Genomic DNA, 20,231 nt, shown 5'->3' with positions numbered 1-20,231 from the left:
TCTCGGTTTTGTTGACCAGGAACTCAGAATAGTTTTTGCCATCCAAACATTTAAGAGCCACTCATACAATCACTGTGTAAAATAAGGTCATGAAAGGGATATCTGTGGGAAACATTTTCTGAATGACACTTTTGTGTGTGACAAAACAAACAGAGCATTATCTGAAGATAACGATCCAAAGGCACCAGACAGGTGGAGCACACAGAATTTACCAGTGCAATTACGGCTACAGAAAGGGAGGAACTAGATGAAATTTGGGAGAGTAAGTTGGCTTTGCTGAGATAAATTCAACAGAACTCATTCCAGAACAGTGTCTGACATGATAGCTTGGATCCATTTCATTATTTTAAGAGCGTAAAAAAATTACTTTAAAAGTTAATACTGTGTTTGCTGTCTAGGCAGGATCCAGGTGTGATGTACATTTTGGTGTGTATTTGGTGTAAACATGAGTTCACATAGCTCCCTTAGTATTTTTGCCTGTCTTCACTGCAGTAATATTCTATTCACGTCATTCACGGATGACATTTTAGAGTAGTGGATGCCAGATACGAGGGTCTAGTAGCAGACTGGGACAGTATTGCTCACCCTTAAGATTAATTATCTGAAATGTGATTTTCTGGTCTAAACTACTGTGCTTGCCTGTTCTGGTATTCTTCCCTAGGCCTCCACTTCCAGTCATGGCTGGAGGCAGGATCCAGGGTTAGCTGGACCACTGTACTGCCACTCTTGTGTACAGTGTACACTCCCTTTACCGCTCACAGGGAGAGACAGGGGGCACCAGAAGATAACATAACCCATTCATGTCAAACGACCACCTTGGGATGGGATCCGTTCTACACAGTCTCTTCCCATTAATTACAAAAGGACTACAGAGAAATCCCCAAAACTACATCTCTAACTTTTAGAGGGAGATATTTAGATGAAACGTCACCCTTAATTTCTGTGCTTCAGTGTAGGCAAGACAGGAATAGTAATAATACTTGCTGCTTCATCTGAGCTAAGGTTTTACATTTTAAAGATATATAAAAGCAGCTGACCCTGCTTTCCCCCTTCTGGCAGTGTATAATATACATAAAGATAAGAAAATAAGCTTTTGTCTGTTTATGCTTTCTTGAATCTATACCCCCTATATTAAGCTTCAGCCAATTTAACTGCCAGTTAATGTCTTATTGTTAACTGTCTAAATCCTTAAGCAGTGTGAGGATTATTGGTTTAAATCCCTTTTTGCTTAAAAAGCAGCCTTCTGTAGCTTCTAGAATCATACAACTGCTCCAACATATATTTTTTCTCAGTGAGGATAACACCCAGATAATGATATTCTATCTGATCACTGTTTTGAGCCAAGCTATACATTTTTATCTCACTACATCCTTATTTCTACTGTATCTTATCAAACATAACTTTGTCATATTTTGCTGCTTATTAGGAAGCATCTATTTCACAATTCACTCTTGAACAAGAGCTTACCACATGCTCTAATCATCCAAGGCCACCAGAATTCAGTACATCAGCTTGCATTGAAAAAGTCTTTACTTGTGGTGCGGATCAGGTATGCTTAACACTCTCCTCTTGCGTCACTGAATGCAAAGCAAAAAAAAAATCATATGTGCTATTTCACAGAGATTTTTACACCTCTTACAATTAATTGCATTTTCATTTTGGGCTGAATGTCCTGAAAAGAATTTTTAACTGAAGAGAGGCTATGTCCTATTGCATTACTAGCAAACTGATTGCATTTCAATGTGCAGAGCTGTATTAGAAGTTGAGTCATTCTTGTCTCACTACCAGATAGTTTACAGTTTCGAAATTATTTCCCCTGCTTCAAGAAAAGTCACTCAAATTCACTGAAGAGCTTACTGTAAATGTTAGTATGGAAGTCACTATACGCTGGTAACAACCAGGGTCATTATGCTCTGCCTTTCATATTTATCTTTCACTCATTTTAGCCCATTCAGCATAAGGTATAGGAAAATATTTAACCTCCTGTGTTTTCTCTGTGTTTCAACTAAAGAAATTGTCCTTTCCTTTCTATTTCCCACCCAGAGTAAGTACAATGTATTTGGCATGCTGAAAGAACTACCCAAAATGATGGACAATGGCTGTCAAATCAGTACTGAAGGGTTTTATTTTTATATATTTTTTTGGTAATATTTAGAAATCTTTGGGGTGAAAGGTACTGGAGAGCAAGCAGAAATCATTGTTGTTTCTCTTGTCATTTACAATAAAAATGTGATATTCTTCTGCCTGCATGTTACTGCATATGAACATGAACAAACTACATCTAAAAAAGAGATTAACAGACATGCAGTACCCATTAAGAAACCAAATGAGGAAAGAGAGGGTCTTTGCAACTCCACCTGGTGCAGAATGCCAAATATGTAATAATTTGCCAGTAATGGGGAGGAATGTGAGACAATCTGCTGCTGGAATTGGACCATGTCAAAGAAGAAACAAGATCATTTATAAAATGTTAATGACTACAGAAATGCCATAATTAGGTCACTGCTACTTCTGCTGCATGTAGTACAGCTGGATGAAAGGGAATGGAGAAAATCCTCCAGGCTCGAAGGAAAAATTTTTGCTGTTCTGCCCTGGGGAAGACCAGCCTAAATTAGGGAAAAGCTGAAAAGGAAGAAGGATTCAAAATATACCTGGATCTGAAAGGCAAAACAACTGGGGATAATACATAAGATGTAAGACTGTGTCAGAATGATTTATTATATATCTCAACCAAGGGTCTATTTTATTGGGTTTTTTTTCAATATTCTTTTCAGACTTTCCGTCCCTGCGTGGTTTATAATTTGATGAATGGTGTGCTTGCTGCTGACATTACCCCATGACGTGTTTCAATTCCAGGCCTCATGCTATGGAGAAGTGCTCATACACAAAATGTCACATAATGAAGCTTCAACTTCAACTGACTTGAGCACATCTTCAGAGCTCTGTATCTGCTTAAGAAGTGCTTTGTTGAGTGGGTTTAAGTAGATATTTAAAGCTGAGAACAAGCATCAGTGTTTAACTGATGTTGATTAGCCTCCTTCTCTCCATGTTATCTATTTGATCTATACCTAGCACATGTGTTTCTTGTTCTTTCAGCTAATGCTGTTGGGAGAACACTCACTTCACATGAAAGTCCCATCCCTTCCTGAGTCCTACAGAACTCATTGTTTCAGTATCTCTTTTATTGCAAAAGTCCCACAGGTTAGTTTTGCACCATGTGAAAAATACTCTTCTCTCTCAGTATCACAGCTGCTGCCTCTCTGTTTTACTGGGTAAGTAAACAAGAACAATTCCCTTTGTACTTGTATTATGAGTAATCACAAATAGTCTGAAACATGGTCCCTAAAATATTTTTTATGTTGCCTGCACTCACCTTGCTCACTCCCATGTAATGCTTCTCTAAACGAAACAACTCCATATTTCCATTCTCTCTTTGTTCTGGAACTTCTCTATGTCTCTGGTCTTGTCTTGTCCCCACCCTGTGTTTCTCCTGGTCCTGCTGAAGTTGGGTTGTGACAGGATGGCCAGAACTGTCCACTACAGCTAAATTTGATGTATATAGATCACGGATTTATAGCTAGGGGAACCATGGTACTTCATTATGGGGCCCAGGAAAAATGTTTTTTCTCCCTGAGGATTTTTTTTTTTTTTTAATTTGGTAGTCTGACTTAATGTGATTAATCCTGTCAATAAATCTGACAAAAGTAAGAGAGAGAAAACAAGGAACTCAAAATACTAAGTCACTTTTTTTCATGTAATTAATGTTAAGGGAGATCTGAATAGAAACCCAGCTATGAGTCTTTATTGTAAAAGTACTTGTGAGACCAAAATACCATTCAGGTAATGCCTTTCATAATATGTAAATTGTATTTTCCTATAAAAATGAGAAAATGTTCACATTACAAATCATTCTGTCTGGAACAGAAAGAGACTGCAGTTTAATCAGCTTCCTCTGCAGGAGGGCGCAGCTGTGGTGAGAAGTCATCCATCCTATCAGGAGAGGCTTGCATAGTCCAACCTAGACAAGTTTGAACAATGTGGCAAGCACATTCATTACATTCGTTATAATTTTGCAAGCACATTCCCAGGCTGCAAATACAATATGTTTCACTAAATGGATTAATAAGAAAGAGAAGATCCTAGAACTGCTTTGACATATCATTTGTACACACTGCCAGCCTGACATCTCAGAAGTATTAGAGTGAGAAACTCCAACATGGAGCTCTGGAAGAGATCATGTGCCAAGGACCCAGAATTTCTTCCAGTCTAGAATGCAGCATCCTGGATTAGCCCTTGGCTGTAACAGCTAGGAGATGTCTCAGAAAAAGGCAAGATGACAGTTTAGATAAGAGATTATTTGAAGTACATCTTTGGTTTTATCTTGTATCTTCTTTTTTCAAAATTCTTCTTTGTAACTATGTTTTCGTGTTTATAGCCAAGAATGTAGTCTACTGCTTTGCTAAACAACACCATTTTTTTTTATTTTATGCCTGACAAACTTTACATCTCATGAGACAGAGAAGCAACGGGTTCAAATAAAGCGGTACTACAGACACAGTCTGGGTACCTGCAAGCTAAGACATGGCTGGGACTCCCAAAAGACAGCAGGCGAGGAAAGTGCCTACTGGGGAGGGTGAATTGTTACAAGTAGAAAACAGCGTGGAAACAAATAATAAAAAATCCATACGGTCACCTTATACTGTCTTTAGAGGATGAGTTAGTGACAGGGCATGGGTAGCCCCATGACTCCCCAAGCTCAACTGTGGTAGCCGGCCCCAAGCAGCCCCTGGTGGCCTGCAGGAAGTGAGGAGAGTAGCCTCGGAGGTGTGCTCAGGCACTGGGGGCTCTGGAAGGACCAGGCCTTGCTCAGCCGTCCTGGGCAGGCACCCGGTGACTCTCACACTGACAGAGAAAATCTGTGAGTGAGCACTTCTCCCTCTGCTGTTTCTGTTGATGGGTTCAAAGAATTTCAGTGGAGCAGAAACGCTCCACTCTCCCCTTTGGAAGCTCTGCTGGTTCACATGTCTTACCAGGGGCATTTAATGCCTTCTGTGCTATCATAACAACAAATTTAGGCTAAGGCTGAAGTAGACTCTCTGGTTTTCCATTCTCCTCTGGTCATTTTAATTTTAATCTTTTTTAAGACAGCTGTAGCAATTATTTTAATTTAATTGCCACAATTTTAATTGTAACAATTACCTCGTTTTCAAGCAATGTAGAAGAGTGTTTTTAATGAAAGATCTCATTGTCCTCTCAGCAACCCTGGCATGTTTTTAGGTTCTCTGGCTATCTGCTGGCCTCTGAAGGATCTGCTACTGTTTAATATAGCCATGTATTCCACTGTATCAGAGTCTACCTAGTATTGGAACACAGTTGGCATGGGAAAAAGGTGAAGGCCCAGGAAAATGAAAATTATTTACCCAAGATGAGTGCCATCCAGAGGAAGAAATCCAGTAACAATGAGCAATAAAACTTCTCCCCAGCAGTTACCACCCTTTTGCCTGTTCTGCAGTAGAATATGAAAGGTGCAAATGATACCAACGGTGACTTCAGATTCCAGCCACACAAAACTAGATCATACTACTTAAATATTATTATTTTTAAGGTGATCTGATCAACAATCAAAACAGTTAGGTCTGACATCCAAATATTAATATTGTGTGTGCAATTTGTCACATTTGACAAACACCAAAATCTAATTATTCACAAATGAGGGACCAGTTACATGTCTGATTAATGGTATAAAGTAACAGGAAAAGAATCAAAATGTATGGTCACTAGCTGGCCTGTCTGTCTGCTGTATAAGTTAGTAAGAAAGGGAAGAGAAAGCATTAGCAGCTGTATTAGCATTAAATGAAACTTGCTAACAGTCTCCTTATGATGGCACTTCAACAGTCTACTGTATTTACATTGAGCTTTTGTGCACTACTGCATCAGCAACAGTTTATGGGACAAACCTACAGCTGGATTGTAAGGCTTATATTTCCAGTATTAATTTTTACTTGCATGAGTAGATTTGCTGACTTTCCTGTGCGTATCTGCACAAAACTACTGTGTGAACAATGTCTATTGACCAATAGGAGTAAGGTGTTTACAGTCTGGTCTTAAGGGTGAGATCCAAACACCACAACAGTCAACGGAAAAGTTACTGTTGAAGTCTATGGGAAAATTGCCCTTGACTTTGATGACTTTGGATCACACACCAAATGCTCAGTTGGTTTATTTCCACTGCAGTCCCTGCAACTGTAGCAGAAGAGAATCTGTTCCCTAAGTAGGAAGAATTTGATAAAGTCACTGTTTTTTCAGCAGTGAATCAGAATGTCTGAGGTGCTGGAAGGCATGCATACAGTATTCAGCGGAGGCTGAAAGCCAGAGCAAGAGTTTAAAGAGCACAGGCTTGTCCTATCTGTGAACAGCTTATCTGACATCTGATCTTCAGATAAAATATTGATAGGGGAACAACATGCAAAACATGTACATCTTCAGAACATCATGTTTATAATCTGACACCTGACATCTTACAATGTATTATAAAAAATCTTCACACAGGCACTTTTTAAAATTGAAAACTCACTCTCATTTTGCACAACTAAAAGGCAAGCAAGAAGAAAAACTAAACAATTTATTCAAGTAATTTTAGTGATACAACACTTAGCAAAAAACTAAATTATAAAACTTAGTATAAAACTTGTGCTTCTTCATGATGCCCTTGCATTCATGCATAACTGGTGCATGATACTGAACAAATATGAGAAGACAGGACTGGAAGTGATGATATACCGTATTGTGACTTATTTTGCACTTAAGATGCGGCCTATCTCAAAAACTTCTCTTTGGCTTGATCTTTACCATAAAGAAAATGGAAACTGCTGCTCTGCCTTTGATGACAGGCCTCTGTCAGAGTACTAGAATTTGGACTCTAAGTAGCCAAAATGTGTTGGACTTTTACACAAGGCATGATAGGGTTTTTCTTTCCCACTCAGCCATTTTGACTGGTTGTTACAATCACTTTGGGACGGATCTGATTTGGATCTCTGTGTTATGCCTTTCAGAGCTGAGATGAGAAATTCTGCTTGAAGTATTGCTAGATGTATTTGCTGCAGTCAAGTGTGGCTGTTGATAGTGTGGGATCACCTAGGCAGCGATTAAGCACAGAAAAGGTTACGTGCCGTGGAGGGCATGAGCCCCTGGAAGTGACCGAAAGGGTGGAAAAACAGCGCATGGAAAGAGTCTGAGCAAGAATATCATCTGTGTGGCTGCACATCATTTGTGCTCTCTTTGAATAACTAACTCAAATCAAACACAAAGCTTTGATTTTATTAGGATACACATAGTGAATATTTCAGATATACGATATATACATGTGGCAACAGTCCTAGAAATGTAGTTACTATCAGTTACAACTTCACAAATCGCACTAGCTATTTAAACTTGAAGGAATGTGCTAATTAAGGAACTCAGTAGGATTATAAAATAGAGAAGCCCAGGAGGGAGAAAGGTCTCACCAGCTATATTTGCATTTTTTAATTTCAGAGGTTGGTGCTAGAGAAAAGAAGAGGAAAAAATGCTCCCTCACCACAGCCATTTTCTCATAAGTGCAAAATTTACATGCTGGTGGGTACCAGGAGTGAGAAGACAGGTAGGGGGGGAGAGGACACTCCATCTTAAACAGAAGACCAGGGTAGATTCAGGCTCTAGGAGAGCTCCCAAGGCAATGCAGCAGTGGTGAGCTAAGTTGCCTGTTCTGCAAGGCAGTTTTAGAGGCCTGCTCCGAGGAGGGGGGATTGCTGCCGAACAGACACCTTGGCTACCACTGCAAAGTCTGCACCCAGAGCCCAGGCTGCCACATGCAGAGAGGTACACAGACACTGCAGGGTGCTCTTTCCTGCTCCTCTTTCTGCCTTTGTTTTCTATCATTCAGAACAAATCCAGAGTAGAATAAACTTGTTATTTGTAGTATCTGAAAAAGATTTGGGACAACCCAGTGCCCTTTGGTTCTCTTACTCCCTGAGGAGTCAGGAATCCAAAGTTTAGAGTTTTAGTTGTTCTGAAGAGCTGTTTGCAGAGGAAATTACCTTTCTGCTGTCTCTGAAGACATCTTTCCATGCAGTGAGTTTGATCCAAAGCTAATTAACATCAGTGCAAAAGAACTCTTGGGCGCAATCTGTGCCTGGACTGAAGAGAAGATGAAATTTTTTGTCATGGGGGGAAGGATTTCATCCAGTGAACGAAAGAAAGGGTTACAGTATCCAGTGAGCCCTTCAGACAGGAAATAATACCTCTCCTTTCTCCTCCTCACCTCTTTTGTTAGCTGTTTCTCAGGACATCTTCAGGAGTTTCTCCTGAAGATCTTGGGAAAGGGATAGAAAAATGAAAAGAGGAAGCAGCCAGTCCAAACAAGCACACTATAATTATTCTTTTATCACAAGGAATAAAGAAATTTCACAGCACCGTACTGCAGGTGTCCACTTGCTATGCCTCTTGTGAATTTATTTATTCCTTGTGATAAAAGACATTGAACATGAAGTCTCTCCTTCCACTCCTTAAACTGAGGACCAGTTATCTCTCCACATATTTTTAAAATACTGCATTTTAAGAAGAAGTATGATTTCTTTAGCAGCACCTTTTACTAGGCAGGAAAAATAAATAACATGAAACAAATATATGGGATAGGACTAAACTCCCCCAAACTGACTATTTATCAGCTAAAAATATATTTTGACTCACACTTTTCATGGACTAAGAAAATCAGAAAGGTTTCAAGAAGCCCCATTTCCGCTGGGCTGTAAAGTCTGTAGGACAGCAGCCATCAAACAGTGCATTGGGTTATATCTGTGGTATTTTAAGTACACTTTGCCATCTTTTTCCGACTTCATTTGCTAAGCTCTGTAGTCAGCCCCCAAATTGCATGTGTTCATAAACCAAGTTCTGCCTTTAGGAATGAGTGCACTTGACATTTAACTTCAGTTGCTCTTGGGTGCGAGTATCTCAAACCCTCTATGCTTCATAAATCTCTTTCATTTTGTTCTCTATCTCCAGGGCATGATGCAGTGCAGAGGCTGAAATTCAAGTGCATCTCAACTCTCCTTATTACTGAGTCACAGCAAAGTCATTGTTAAAACGCACATTCCTGCCCTATTCCTCATTCAAAGGGGTTTCAGGTGAAACTACCAACTTAGAACTGTATTTCTCTTAGCTCTGCAGAGCTGGCACAGCTTTAAGGGCAGCCGTTTGGGATTTTATTCTGCATTGCATGTCATCAATGACCCTTTCCAAGTAAGTTCCACTTAAAAAATCTTTATTATGGGTAATTGTGTCAAACTCTTTCTTGCTATTATGGGTAATAGTATCAAACTCTTTCTTGCATAAGATCCCCCAGTGAGTTTGCAGTTCAGAAAAAACACATATTTTTCATGTAAACTTAGTGAGCATGAACTCAATAGGGAGTTTCTCTCTCATATGTGTTTTGAGAAGAAACCACTGTAGGCCTTGTGAGGAAGATGCATGGACAAATTAACAGAAGCTGGCTCCCTTATAGTCTTTCCATATTTTAGAGAGGAGGGGGAAGCGAAAACTGGGAGAGTGAATCATTTGTCCCTACATGTTTAAGTTCCTTTTAGTCTTGGTACTTCCAGAAACAGAAACCCTCCATGTTTCTTAGATGTCTAAGTCCGAAAGCTCTTATGAGAAGCCTTGAAAAAAATGTAACTGTAAATTAAATGTTTGCCTAACAGTGTCAGTCCTGCTCCTATTTTAGAATGTGCTATATGGACCTAGATTTTTAAAGATTACCAGCAGATCCTCAGGCAGAATCAATGGTATGTCTCTTGGACACGCTGTATGGCACTAGCATGTAAACAACCTGAGCCAATAGCTCTCTTCATCTGCAAGGATGATGCAGAAGTTGCCTTGCTACCAAACAAACAAGTTTCTTTTCCAAATGAAGAAGCTCACACATAAGAAATGGTGCTACCACATATCAGTCCCTTTGCTGCATAAGGATCCAACTTTCTGAAATGTCACAAGACTCCTTGTCAGAACTACAAAGCTTATTTGCCAGTGATACCCTCCTACTCTGCTGCAGCCCACAAAATGCTTAAAATAACCAACCAAAGGTAAGCTTCAAAGCCTTCTGTTTTGAGCTTCAGTTTCAAAAAAAGCAATAGCAATTTAAACAGAGAGAGTAAATATTGTTTTGTTCATGATTTCACCCTTCAACCAGAAATAAATATGAATTCCCTCATTCTTCACTTTCTCTATGAAATTCTGATTTAGATGAGTGTTCATAAAAGTACAAAGAATTATTAAACATTACCACAGTGGTGTGAATGTGGGATCTTCAGCACCAAAACACCATGTTTGGGAGTGTTTGGGTGATCCTGCCACCCTTGGTCACCCTGTAAAGGAAAGGTGACAGAAAGTTCTCAAATGCATTCTGCATTTTGTCTGTTATATTGCTAAGCAAGTAGTTAATACTGGAGGCCGTAAATCCCTGGAGAGGGAAATCCCCGAAGCCGCTGCCTTCAGTTATAGTTGGCCTAGCAGGCTTTCCCTTCATGTCTCTAACTTAGTCAAGAGAGACACAAAGAAGTTCCCAGGTGGCTGTTCATAAGGCATAACTGTATCATACTCGCAGATTTATGCACAGTGGTTCCATGGGTCCTTTCTTTTGCCTTCTCTTTTTGGTTTTACATCCCTGTTTTTGATCCATATGCAGTGGCAACAGAGCTGCTGCTTACCTTGCCTCCAGATTGTCCCGTGGTAGCTCATGGTTTGTGCTCTTTGACACTGTTTTCTAACCAAAAGACAACACTTACTTGTCTATAGGGTGACTCCTTTGTGCCCCAGCCTGTAACAAGTGTGATGTCCCCTTGTTCCTTTCCCATTCTTCTACCCTACCACTGTCCTTCCATTTCAAGTCAATGGTTTTGCAGCTTGACACTTTCATCTGCCAATCCTTCACAAGTTATGAAGGCCGAAAAACAGCATTTCCTTATAACTGAGCAGTAAAGAGTTACTGTTGAATATTTGGGACAGCACTCCAGGATAGCACATGTTAAAACTGAGATTATTGACTATTTTGGATGTGGAATAGCACAAATAAATATGAAGAGGTGAACTCCTAACTGTTCTGTAAACGACATAGGAAGAGTTAACTGTACTTTTGGTAGCACAGAGAAACATTTTCAAGGAAAGAAAGCCTGAAATGTCAAAGAACAGAGTTATCAAAACAGATCATTGTTAACAAATGGCTGTTTATTGCTAACACCAAGTGAGAGTATGATTAGAAGACAGGTTCTTTTTGTAAGTGTTTACTAGCGGAAGAGACAAAAAAAAGACATTTGTTTCCTATCAGTTATTCATAAGACTCACAACTGTTTCCATATGGTCTATTATTACTATATTGTTTTACTTCAGAATATATCACTTCCAATTTTTGTTCTTTAACAAAGATCCATTGAATGAAAAATTTTCCCAATATTATTGTAGACGGATCCTATTCTCAGTCTACTTTTTTAGAAGGAAAATGAATTTGAGATAGTGGCTGGAAAATGTCACACACACCTCAAGTTCTCAGAAAGTCCAGCATCCAGGACAAAATTTACCACATTACTATTAATTTGTAAATCTATTCATGATTATATTGCTTAGTTTGGGTCTGTCAACCTAATTTTCTGTCCAAGTTCATGTGAGTATCTGTATATTGTTGGAAATGCCTTGGCATCTCTTTTGTGGTAGGAATTAAATCAGTAATACCTAATACACAGTAGCAAGACCACACTGCAGAATATGATCTCATAAAACTGCTGCAGAGAGGAGGGACTGAAGGTATTCAGACAATTCAAGAAAAATACCTTGAGACTGTTTTCAGAAAATGCTCTCCAAGACAAGTTTCATCAATATCTAATTTCTGTTATTGTGGCTTCTTTCTGAGAGTGTTTAGGGCAGCTAAGAAATGAGCAAAAAGCACACACACACAAACTGATGGCCTCATCCCTTTGCTTCTGTGCCATACAAAGGATGATTAACTTAGTATTTCTCAGAGCTGAGCTAAGCTAAGCTAAGAGACATCCTCTTCCCAACTCTCTTTAGCCCAGTATATCTCTCTGCTTTTTTCTTTCTCCTGAATCCTCTGAGACTTTTTCCTCCCTCCCTTTGGGTGCCTGCCTCCCAGGGACTCTCTTCCCTGCCCCTACAGCAGCAATAAGCAGAGTGCTTCTAGGCTAGCAAGGCAGCCTGGTTAAAGTATGTACACTGCAAAGGAGGAGAGGGGATGGAGGGCTCATTTTCTCCTCAGCAAGGGGTTTTGGTAACCAGACCCTGCAGACCCTGTGAGGGGCAGAACAGTAAAGCTGATAGCTAGGGCTAAGTTTTGCCAATAGACATCTATGATCATTTGGTTTTAGTGTTTCCTGCAATTTGCCCAAAGCTCTCCATGCAGAAAGGAAGGCACAGCTCCCCTAGTGTGAAGTTCCCCCCACAACTGAAGCAAAAGCTCACAACCTTGGGAATGGTGGGAGAGTCAAGAAACCCTCGCTGCTTACCTCTGCTTTCACTTGCAGTCATGCAGATAGAGTTTCAACATTGTGATGCCACATATGCCAACATCAATTAACTGCCTTTATTGTAAATAACATTTATGTCTCTGGCAAGCAATCTCACCTCACTGGAAGTGCCACTAATGCATTAGCGTTTAATTGAAATAACATTTACAATGCTGTCTGAGAAAAGGCTTCAGCTTGAAATCTTATTAACAACCAAAAGATGAAACAAAACACTTAAACTATAATTTGAGGGGTAGGTAAACATATAACAGACCTTCCTGGCAAAGCAGGTGCGAAGGAGCTTATCACCTGCTGTGGCCTGCTGTGTGACAAAAAAGACAGCAAACAAGAGTAACCCTGCCTGGCTGCGGTGAAATGAAAGGCAGTGCAAACAAAAAATCTGCAATTGAGAGGGACATCGTGAGTTCTCAAATTTTTAAAATGCGCAGACTCAGAGTTTACAAATCACAGCATGGCAGAGGCAGGGCGAAAGGCCGGTTCCCTCAGGACTGAGATGCTGCTGGGGCAGGGTGTTGCGGGTTTGTGGGCACCTCACAGTGAAGGCAGGTTTGGAGGCTCAGCTGGTCCCAGGGCTGGGTCAGCCATGCTGGGCCGAGCAGCCATGGCAAGGAAAGGACCACGGCAGCAGTGCTTCTGCACAAGCTATGGCAGCAGGAGCCTCTGGGCATCTCGGTATGTAGGCTGGGTGCTTGTATGTGCTAAAACCTGTGTCCTCACAGCTATGGGAAATGCAGGCCAGTTAGTGGGAGCAAGTGGACAAAAGTAGCTAAAGTCACACTTTCATTTTAGGGATGGACATGCCCCATGTTTCTGTAGAGACTGTAGTACCAGAAAAATCTGGAGTTTGTTCCTTCCCTCGATTTTCAGATGGAAAGGGAAAGCATCTCTTGTCCCTCCTGTTTAGGCTTCGGTGGAGCAGAAAGCTTGCTACTGCTTGATACTCTCCTGGTGTTGATAAGACCTGATCTACACTTAAGAGGTTCCACTGGAGTAACTGAACCTGTTAGGACTGTTAAAAAATATCTTGTCCTTAAAGTATACAACTAAACCAGAAAAAGCCCCAGTATAGTTGTTATACTGGCAGGAAATCCTTTTGTTGATCTACCTTACTTTTTTTTCTGGGAATTGCTATAAGCTGTATGGGCAAAAAGATCTCCTGGGTAAAGTGTATGTTTAGGAAGGTTGCTGATACAGCTTTCCCAGGGCAGCCACATCTACAATACCTTCTTTAGTAGAGGCTAAGGCTGAGTTTGTCAACTGTTGAAAAAGCAAAATCTGAAAAATTCAGATCTGATTTTAGATCCAAAGTATAAGAAGTTCATTCAACTCATTGCTCACAGAATTGTGAGCAGCCAAAGATGTAAAACTCCTAAAACGCAAAGCAGAAATAATAGTGCCACAACTAGGGGGGTGGGTACAGCAATTCCATAATTTGCTTCAGGTTGGAAAACCAGAGTTCACAGTGGTCTCAGGCATTAGGACTTCTTCTCAGCTGTTGTTTGAAACTTATGAGAGCCAGGGATAGCTAAACTCTATTATACAGCATGTGATATCATATGTTTGAGATCTTAAGACCGTTTTCTACATTAATAATTTTCTGCCTGATGGCAGTGTGTTCCTATTATTTGTGCCTCCCACCATTGTTCTGTGATGAAAGCCCTGCAGTAAAAATCCAGGTAAACTCATTTTATTTTTTTACCTTCTGCTGCTGTTCTATCTGTCAGAGCTGCTGCAGGAAAGAGAAATCATAGAAGAACAGCTTAATAGAAACACTGCTCTATCCCTTGTAATATTAATATGGACAGACTTTCATAGCTCCCTGTCTCAGACAGCAAAGAAAACAGCTCTTAATTTTCATGTTCCATCTATTATTTTCCCATTGTCCCAGGGTAGCAGAAAATCAAAACCACCCACCTCTTCTCCCATGAAAGCCACCCCCAGAGCAGCACATAGAACACTGTCATTTTTAACTAGTTTCAGTGATCCAGTTTCCTTAACCTGTTTTTTTGGTTTTGCTATTATTATCTAGTACATTGTTATTACTATCTTGCACGTAGCTAGAGACAAAATGAAATACTATCTTACATCTGCTTTGTGGTCAGAAAGAAAATGTTCAGTCACCTCTGTGTGAATTCCCATCCACAGCCTGAACTGTAAGTCTAGCTCAGAATGGGATGGGTTCAGAATTTGTCATAATATGAAATGAAAATCAAATCTGTGATCCTTTCTTTTTGCATTGTTCAGATATAATAATGTTACTTAGTCATGTATTTTTTAACATACAACCAAGAATGAGTGTCCTTTGTATGATTTGCAGAAATCTGTATGATTAGCAGTGGATGGACTGTTCAGGTAAGCTACTAAAAATGTCAGTATATTACAACCTTCAAACTGCAATTGTTGCTATCGAGATCTGAGTAACTATATTGCCCTCTACTGTCCATAGATAAGAGATAATCCCATTCCTGCTTCATCTCAGAAATTCTCTTTCAGCAAAAACAGTTTACATGAGGGTTTGCTACTGAAGAACATTCATAAGGTTCACAGTATTATTTATTAAACACGAACTGCTCAGCCATCACATATGCACAGCCTTTGGATCTGCCATACAATGGTTTTATTTTAATTCCAACAAGTGAAAACTAACAGAAACACCACTGTTTTAGACCAGCCTAATAGACCCTGTTTATTGCCTTCTGTTGTCAGCACGAGGAGAACAGCAGAGCCCCTGCTGAATCCAGCCAGGGCCATGCGGGTTGCTGAGGACTGGGGCTTCGCAGCAAGGTCCCTTGGGAGTCTAGGGATGCCTCATAGTCTGGATGGGGACCTACATGCGGGTGTGGGAGTGCACATCTCCCCCTGAGCAGCCTGTCCATGAGGGATGTCCTGTATAGAAACTCACAGCCCTGTAAGCAGCATTACTGTATAACCTACTGCTACTGCGACCAGAAACTGGTTAAAAGCAATCCCTCTGCTTCCCACTTCTGCACAGAGTTGCCCTGGGGACAGAGCAAGCTTCAGAAGGAGCCTTCAGGTGATGTGTGCTGACTGCTTAGGGCCTGGATGGAGCATCAAATAGATGCCCAGTAAAGAGGGAGGAGTGGCATCTCCTCATAGACCTTAAGCTTTGGGAAGAGGTGGAGGGAAGACAATGCTGAGCCATCTGCATGCAGGGTGACACTTACTCCTTTGAAGAAAGATGTCTGTAACACTAAAATTGAGCACATTTGAACATGAGGCTGTTATTAACACACGACTGCATGAGGAAAAAAAACAAACTTTCTCTTGCTTGTCCTCCTGACATTTCCCTTGCCTTGAAGGTGAAGATGCCCTCAAAAAAGAAGCGCAATGACTACACTAATAACACTTTGCAATGCTTTTATCTGAGCATAGGTGTAATACCAGCTGTATAGAAGCCCAGAGAGGTTAACCTTACTTGTTCAAGGTCACAGAACAGGTCATGAATAGATCCAGACCTCCTGGCTCCCAGGCCACAAAAGAGATCCTTCCCTTCAGCAAATGTGCTGATAAATAGCATAACCTGAACCTACTGGTTAAGTTTCTTTCTGAAGCTGCTGAGAGCAATCCATAACCAGATACTTCAAACTCAGCATCACAACTGCGATCTGCTGTAGGTGACACATGCACTGACTTTTGCAAGTAAGTCTAATGCTGTGTCAGGTCTCTCCTAGACAAAAATCTGATCAATGACTAACCGCTGAGGTGCACTTCTCCTCAGAGGTCTCTAAGGATATACAGCCATTTTCAGTACTACCCACAAGACTTAAAATATGTGATTTTAAGATCATTTTATTGCCACACACAGCTTTGGGTAGGTACTATTATTTATTTCAAGTTCTGAATTGACAAAAACCTATCCACTCAACTACATTTGGTTTGCATCTCAAAAGGCACTGTTCAAATTTCCTTGTTTTGTTGACGGGGTCCCCCCACTAATGCAGTTAGCTGAATGAACAATTCTCCTTACTCTTACTGATTTTTCATTCACTGATTTTGCAGATGCACCCAAAAGCTGAGCTGCAGTAGCACTTCTTAGCTGTCACAAGAAGACTATTTTGAAACTTGAAATCTGTTATTTAAAACTACCTCTTACTGCAATTTCTTTTTCTGATTTCACAAAATTGTGTGAAAGGAATAATTCTGACTTCTTTTTTTGGGGGAAAAGCCACATATGACTTGATTTCTGGTCTACTGAAGTGCTGAAAAGGACGTGCTGTTGAATGAGCATCATGAAATGATCATATCCTGGCAGAGGAATGAAATGAAGCAGGCTATGGATGAAAAGTCTAACCAAGCCATATTTAGACTTGGATTCTAAACTGATAGCAAGGACACAATTTTGGGGGTAATTCAACCAACATAAGTCACTGAATGAAATTCATTTTTAAGTTAGAAAATATAAAAATGTGTTTTACTTCTGTGTATACAGATGTGCCATAGTATAAGCAGGGATGCTCTCTCTTCAGTTACAATGAGGAAGAGAGATGGATAGCTATTAAGAATGCCTCTGCAAGGCAGGCGTCAGGGTAATGCATGCCGGTATGTGCTCTGTATAGAATAGAAATGCTTTTTAATAGGAAAGTGTCTTTTACCCTTTTTCCTTAATTTCTCCACCACTTGTGCTGTCTTCTTTTCCTCTTGCTTCAAGGGTTCAAACTGGTGAGTCCTGATCGCCCTTGCAGAGAGGGGCAGACCACCCACCCCAGAGAGAAGCTGCTCCCAGTGCAACACGGAATATGTGCTCCTCCTGCAATATCTGAAGACCTGAAAGCTTGTTGTTCAGAGCACAGCCAACTTGTTGAAAAGAACTCAGCAGCTGTATCACGAAGGGCTGAAAAGGACATGCAGAGGAAAATCTTAATATTAGTGTCTTAATATTTCACCTTCCCAGTGGGAAATACTGTAAGATTAAGTCATTGTAACCTTAACACTGATCTTGCAAAAAAAATCTGGAATGGCTTCTGAGCGTAATTTCAAGTAAATGAGAAATTACAAATATCAGTTAACTAAATAAAGTACCCTGAGGGCCAGATATTGAAAGATAGTCAGAAACCTGAAGACACTGACATGTATACAGTAGGAACTTCAGAAGCTGGTAATATGCCTAATTTGCACTGAAATTAATGGAAGTAGATGAGATTTAGGCCCATGAAACCCCTTTGATAACAACAGCTGTCTCTCTGCATCTTCAGGTGCTTCACTAACCTGAAATGCCTGGCCCTAAAATTCAGCTTTCAGCAGTTAGTTCCAGGTGCTGGATGGATGCAAGCACACAAAAGCTTTTCATAATTTTTTTTTTACAAAAAATCATTAAAAAATACAAGAATAGCATTTTAAAATGTTCCTTGACTATTTTAGGAGCCAAAGACTTCTAAAAAATAATAACTGAAGATAAAGATTTTCAAGGACACACAGGGATAGAAGGATGCTTACTGGATTGATAGAATTGTTTTTAATCCTGTTAAACAGGAAAATATCAACACAGTTTGATTAATTTTATAGAAACACACACTCCTTCAAGCAGGAGGGATTGTGGTAGCACTGGTTATTCTGATAATATTTGGTAGCAATGCTCTTCTGCTGAGCCTTTTTTGTAGACAAATAGCCCATTGCTTCTATACACTTGACATAACTGCTAAATGTTATTCCATAACCAGCTTTATTAGACACCGATAATAGTCTAAATATTGACTTTTATAATCCTCTTGAACAGTTGCTGCTTTCTGCACTTAAATTGACATTCATCTCAGAACAGAGTACACCAGTGAATCTCCTGTTTAGTAATGGTTTGCATTTTTTAAATCCTATAATGTGCTAGAAAAGACATAAAAACTGAAATGAAATTTAAAAGAGGAAACATTAGGCTCACTGGCAATATTTAGCTATGTGAAATATCCATAATTTATAAACATCCACACATCTTCTCAGCTTCTTTCCCAATAAACATTTTGAATCAATAGTTTTACTTTTATGGTTCATATGTATCATCTTAAACAACTTTCTATGGATCTGTTTGTACTCTTCCATGGACTTTAAATGCTTATTGTAAAATCACACTTAACTCTTGAAAAAAGCCCAAAACATTGAAAACCTAAAACAAAAGCAATCTAGAAGTACTGAAGTAATCAAATAACATGCTGGATTTTACCTTGTAAGTGGATTAAAAGTTAATTACTTTTTCTTTGAAAGCAATACAAAATTGCAACAAAGACTACATGTCTTTGGACACCCAAGGACACCCCTGCCAGCCCTGGGAAGGGGGAGGCAGAGGAAAGGGACTAGAGGGGCCGGGAGGCGAATGCCACTGCTCACCTGCACCTGAGCTGCAGCACTTCTGGACACACACTAGACAGTAATACACTTCTGGCCCTTATCAACCCTTGCTATATGCAGCTCAGTCACGTACTTTTTCATTTCCCAGCTGAATGCATGAAAAGACAGAAATGAGCCCTGTACTGCCAAAGAAACCAGTTCTTGTCCTCTCCCCAAGCAAATACCAAAGCAGCTTGAATGGTTTCCAGTGCTGGGCAGCAGTTGTGGCTGTGCGGCTTGTCAGCTGTCACCCTGGGCTGTGCCGGCACAGGGCTGCTCCAGGCACAGCTTTTCCTCTCCTATTATCTTTGGGTACTTCATTATGATGGCAACCTTTCCTACAATAATGAACTACTGTAGAAAACTTTTGTATCAAAATCTCTTCTAAGTAACAGGAACGTGCCTGTCCAATTCTGGTTGTGGGTGTTCTTTTACTTGCTTCTAAAACTCAAGTCTTCTTTGGACTCAAGTCTTTTTCACATCCATGGAGTTAATAATGTCAACCCATGTCAAACTGGAATCTATTCAAAACAGCTGGCTTAGGGAGCTATGCTGTCCATCATCTTTGCAAAAACAGGTTTGCTCCATGCCCCTAAAGGAACTAATTTCTATCATGATTCATGTTTATTCTTTAAAATCTCTTTTTCTTTCATTATTTGTTTGAGGATGGTCTCTCAAATTACTACTGAAAAATACTGCTGAACAGTTATTTCAAATTACTAAGGTTAAAATATTAATATCAGCATTTTATCTTTTTCTCATCAGACAGAAACTGTTGTACAAATAGAATTCTGATTACTGACAGTGTTCCCTTTGGACTATTACGAAGAAAACCCCGTGTCTTTAAAGTCGCATGCATAAGTATTGCTGCAGAACTGGCATAAGAACCATTCATAATTCATTTGTTATAAATAAAAAAAAAAGGATACCTGCCCTTTAAAGTGAGGCAGATGTGTTTGCTAAGAGATTCTCTTTGTTTTTATGGTTTCCAGTTTAAGCAAGTTTTCAAAAATAACCATTTTTTAACTGTCTACCCCAGTAATGGCACAAGACGAAATGCTCCTGGGAATGTTTCTGAATGGAATTATGGACAGATCACATCCCACTTTCTCTTATACACATGCCAGTGATGTGACTGCTACATAAGCAGATCTTCATTTTCCCATTTCATTTTCTCACCAGGAGAGAGATCTACCTATTGAGTTACTAAAGTAAAACTTACCTTTTGTATTAAACTGCTGAGCTGAATGATAAAGACCTATTTATATGCTTGAATTCAAGTATACAGGATGCCTCTCTACAGCACTTTGGAGGTTTCCATTCATCTGACAG

The 20,231-nt window shown here is 39.9% G+C and overlaps 1 protein-coding gene across 3 annotated transcripts in view; it reads right to left on the bottom strand.

The window, feature by feature from the left end:
- SLC35F3 (solute carrier family 35 member F3) overlaps positions 1 to 20,231 on the bottom strand; it is a 193,385-nt gene that overhangs the window by 88,191 nt on the left and 84,963 nt on the right. Inside the window, exon 2 of one of the 3 annotated variants that reach the window (XM_013945479.2) lies at positions 1,468 to 1,577. The exons of the other annotated variants lie outside the window; for them this stretch is intronic. Coding sequence (XP_013800933.2) covers positions 1,468 to 1,483 — 16 coding nt within the window. The 5' untranslated portion in view covers positions 1,484 to 1,577. The remainder of the gene's footprint in view (positions 1 to 1,467; positions 1,578 to 20,231) is intronic. 3 annotated transcript variants of the gene reach the window in all.

This window comes from Apteryx mantelli, chromosome 3, assembly GCF_036417845.1.
Source record: "Apteryx mantelli isolate bAptMan1 chromosome 3, bAptMan1.hap1, whole genome shotgun sequence".
Taxonomy (NCBI): Eukaryota; Metazoa; Chordata; class Aves; order Apterygiformes; family Apterygidae; genus Apteryx; species Apteryx mantelli.
Note: the sequence above shows the minus strand (reverse complement) of the source record. Positions and strands in the feature narration are given on the sequence as shown.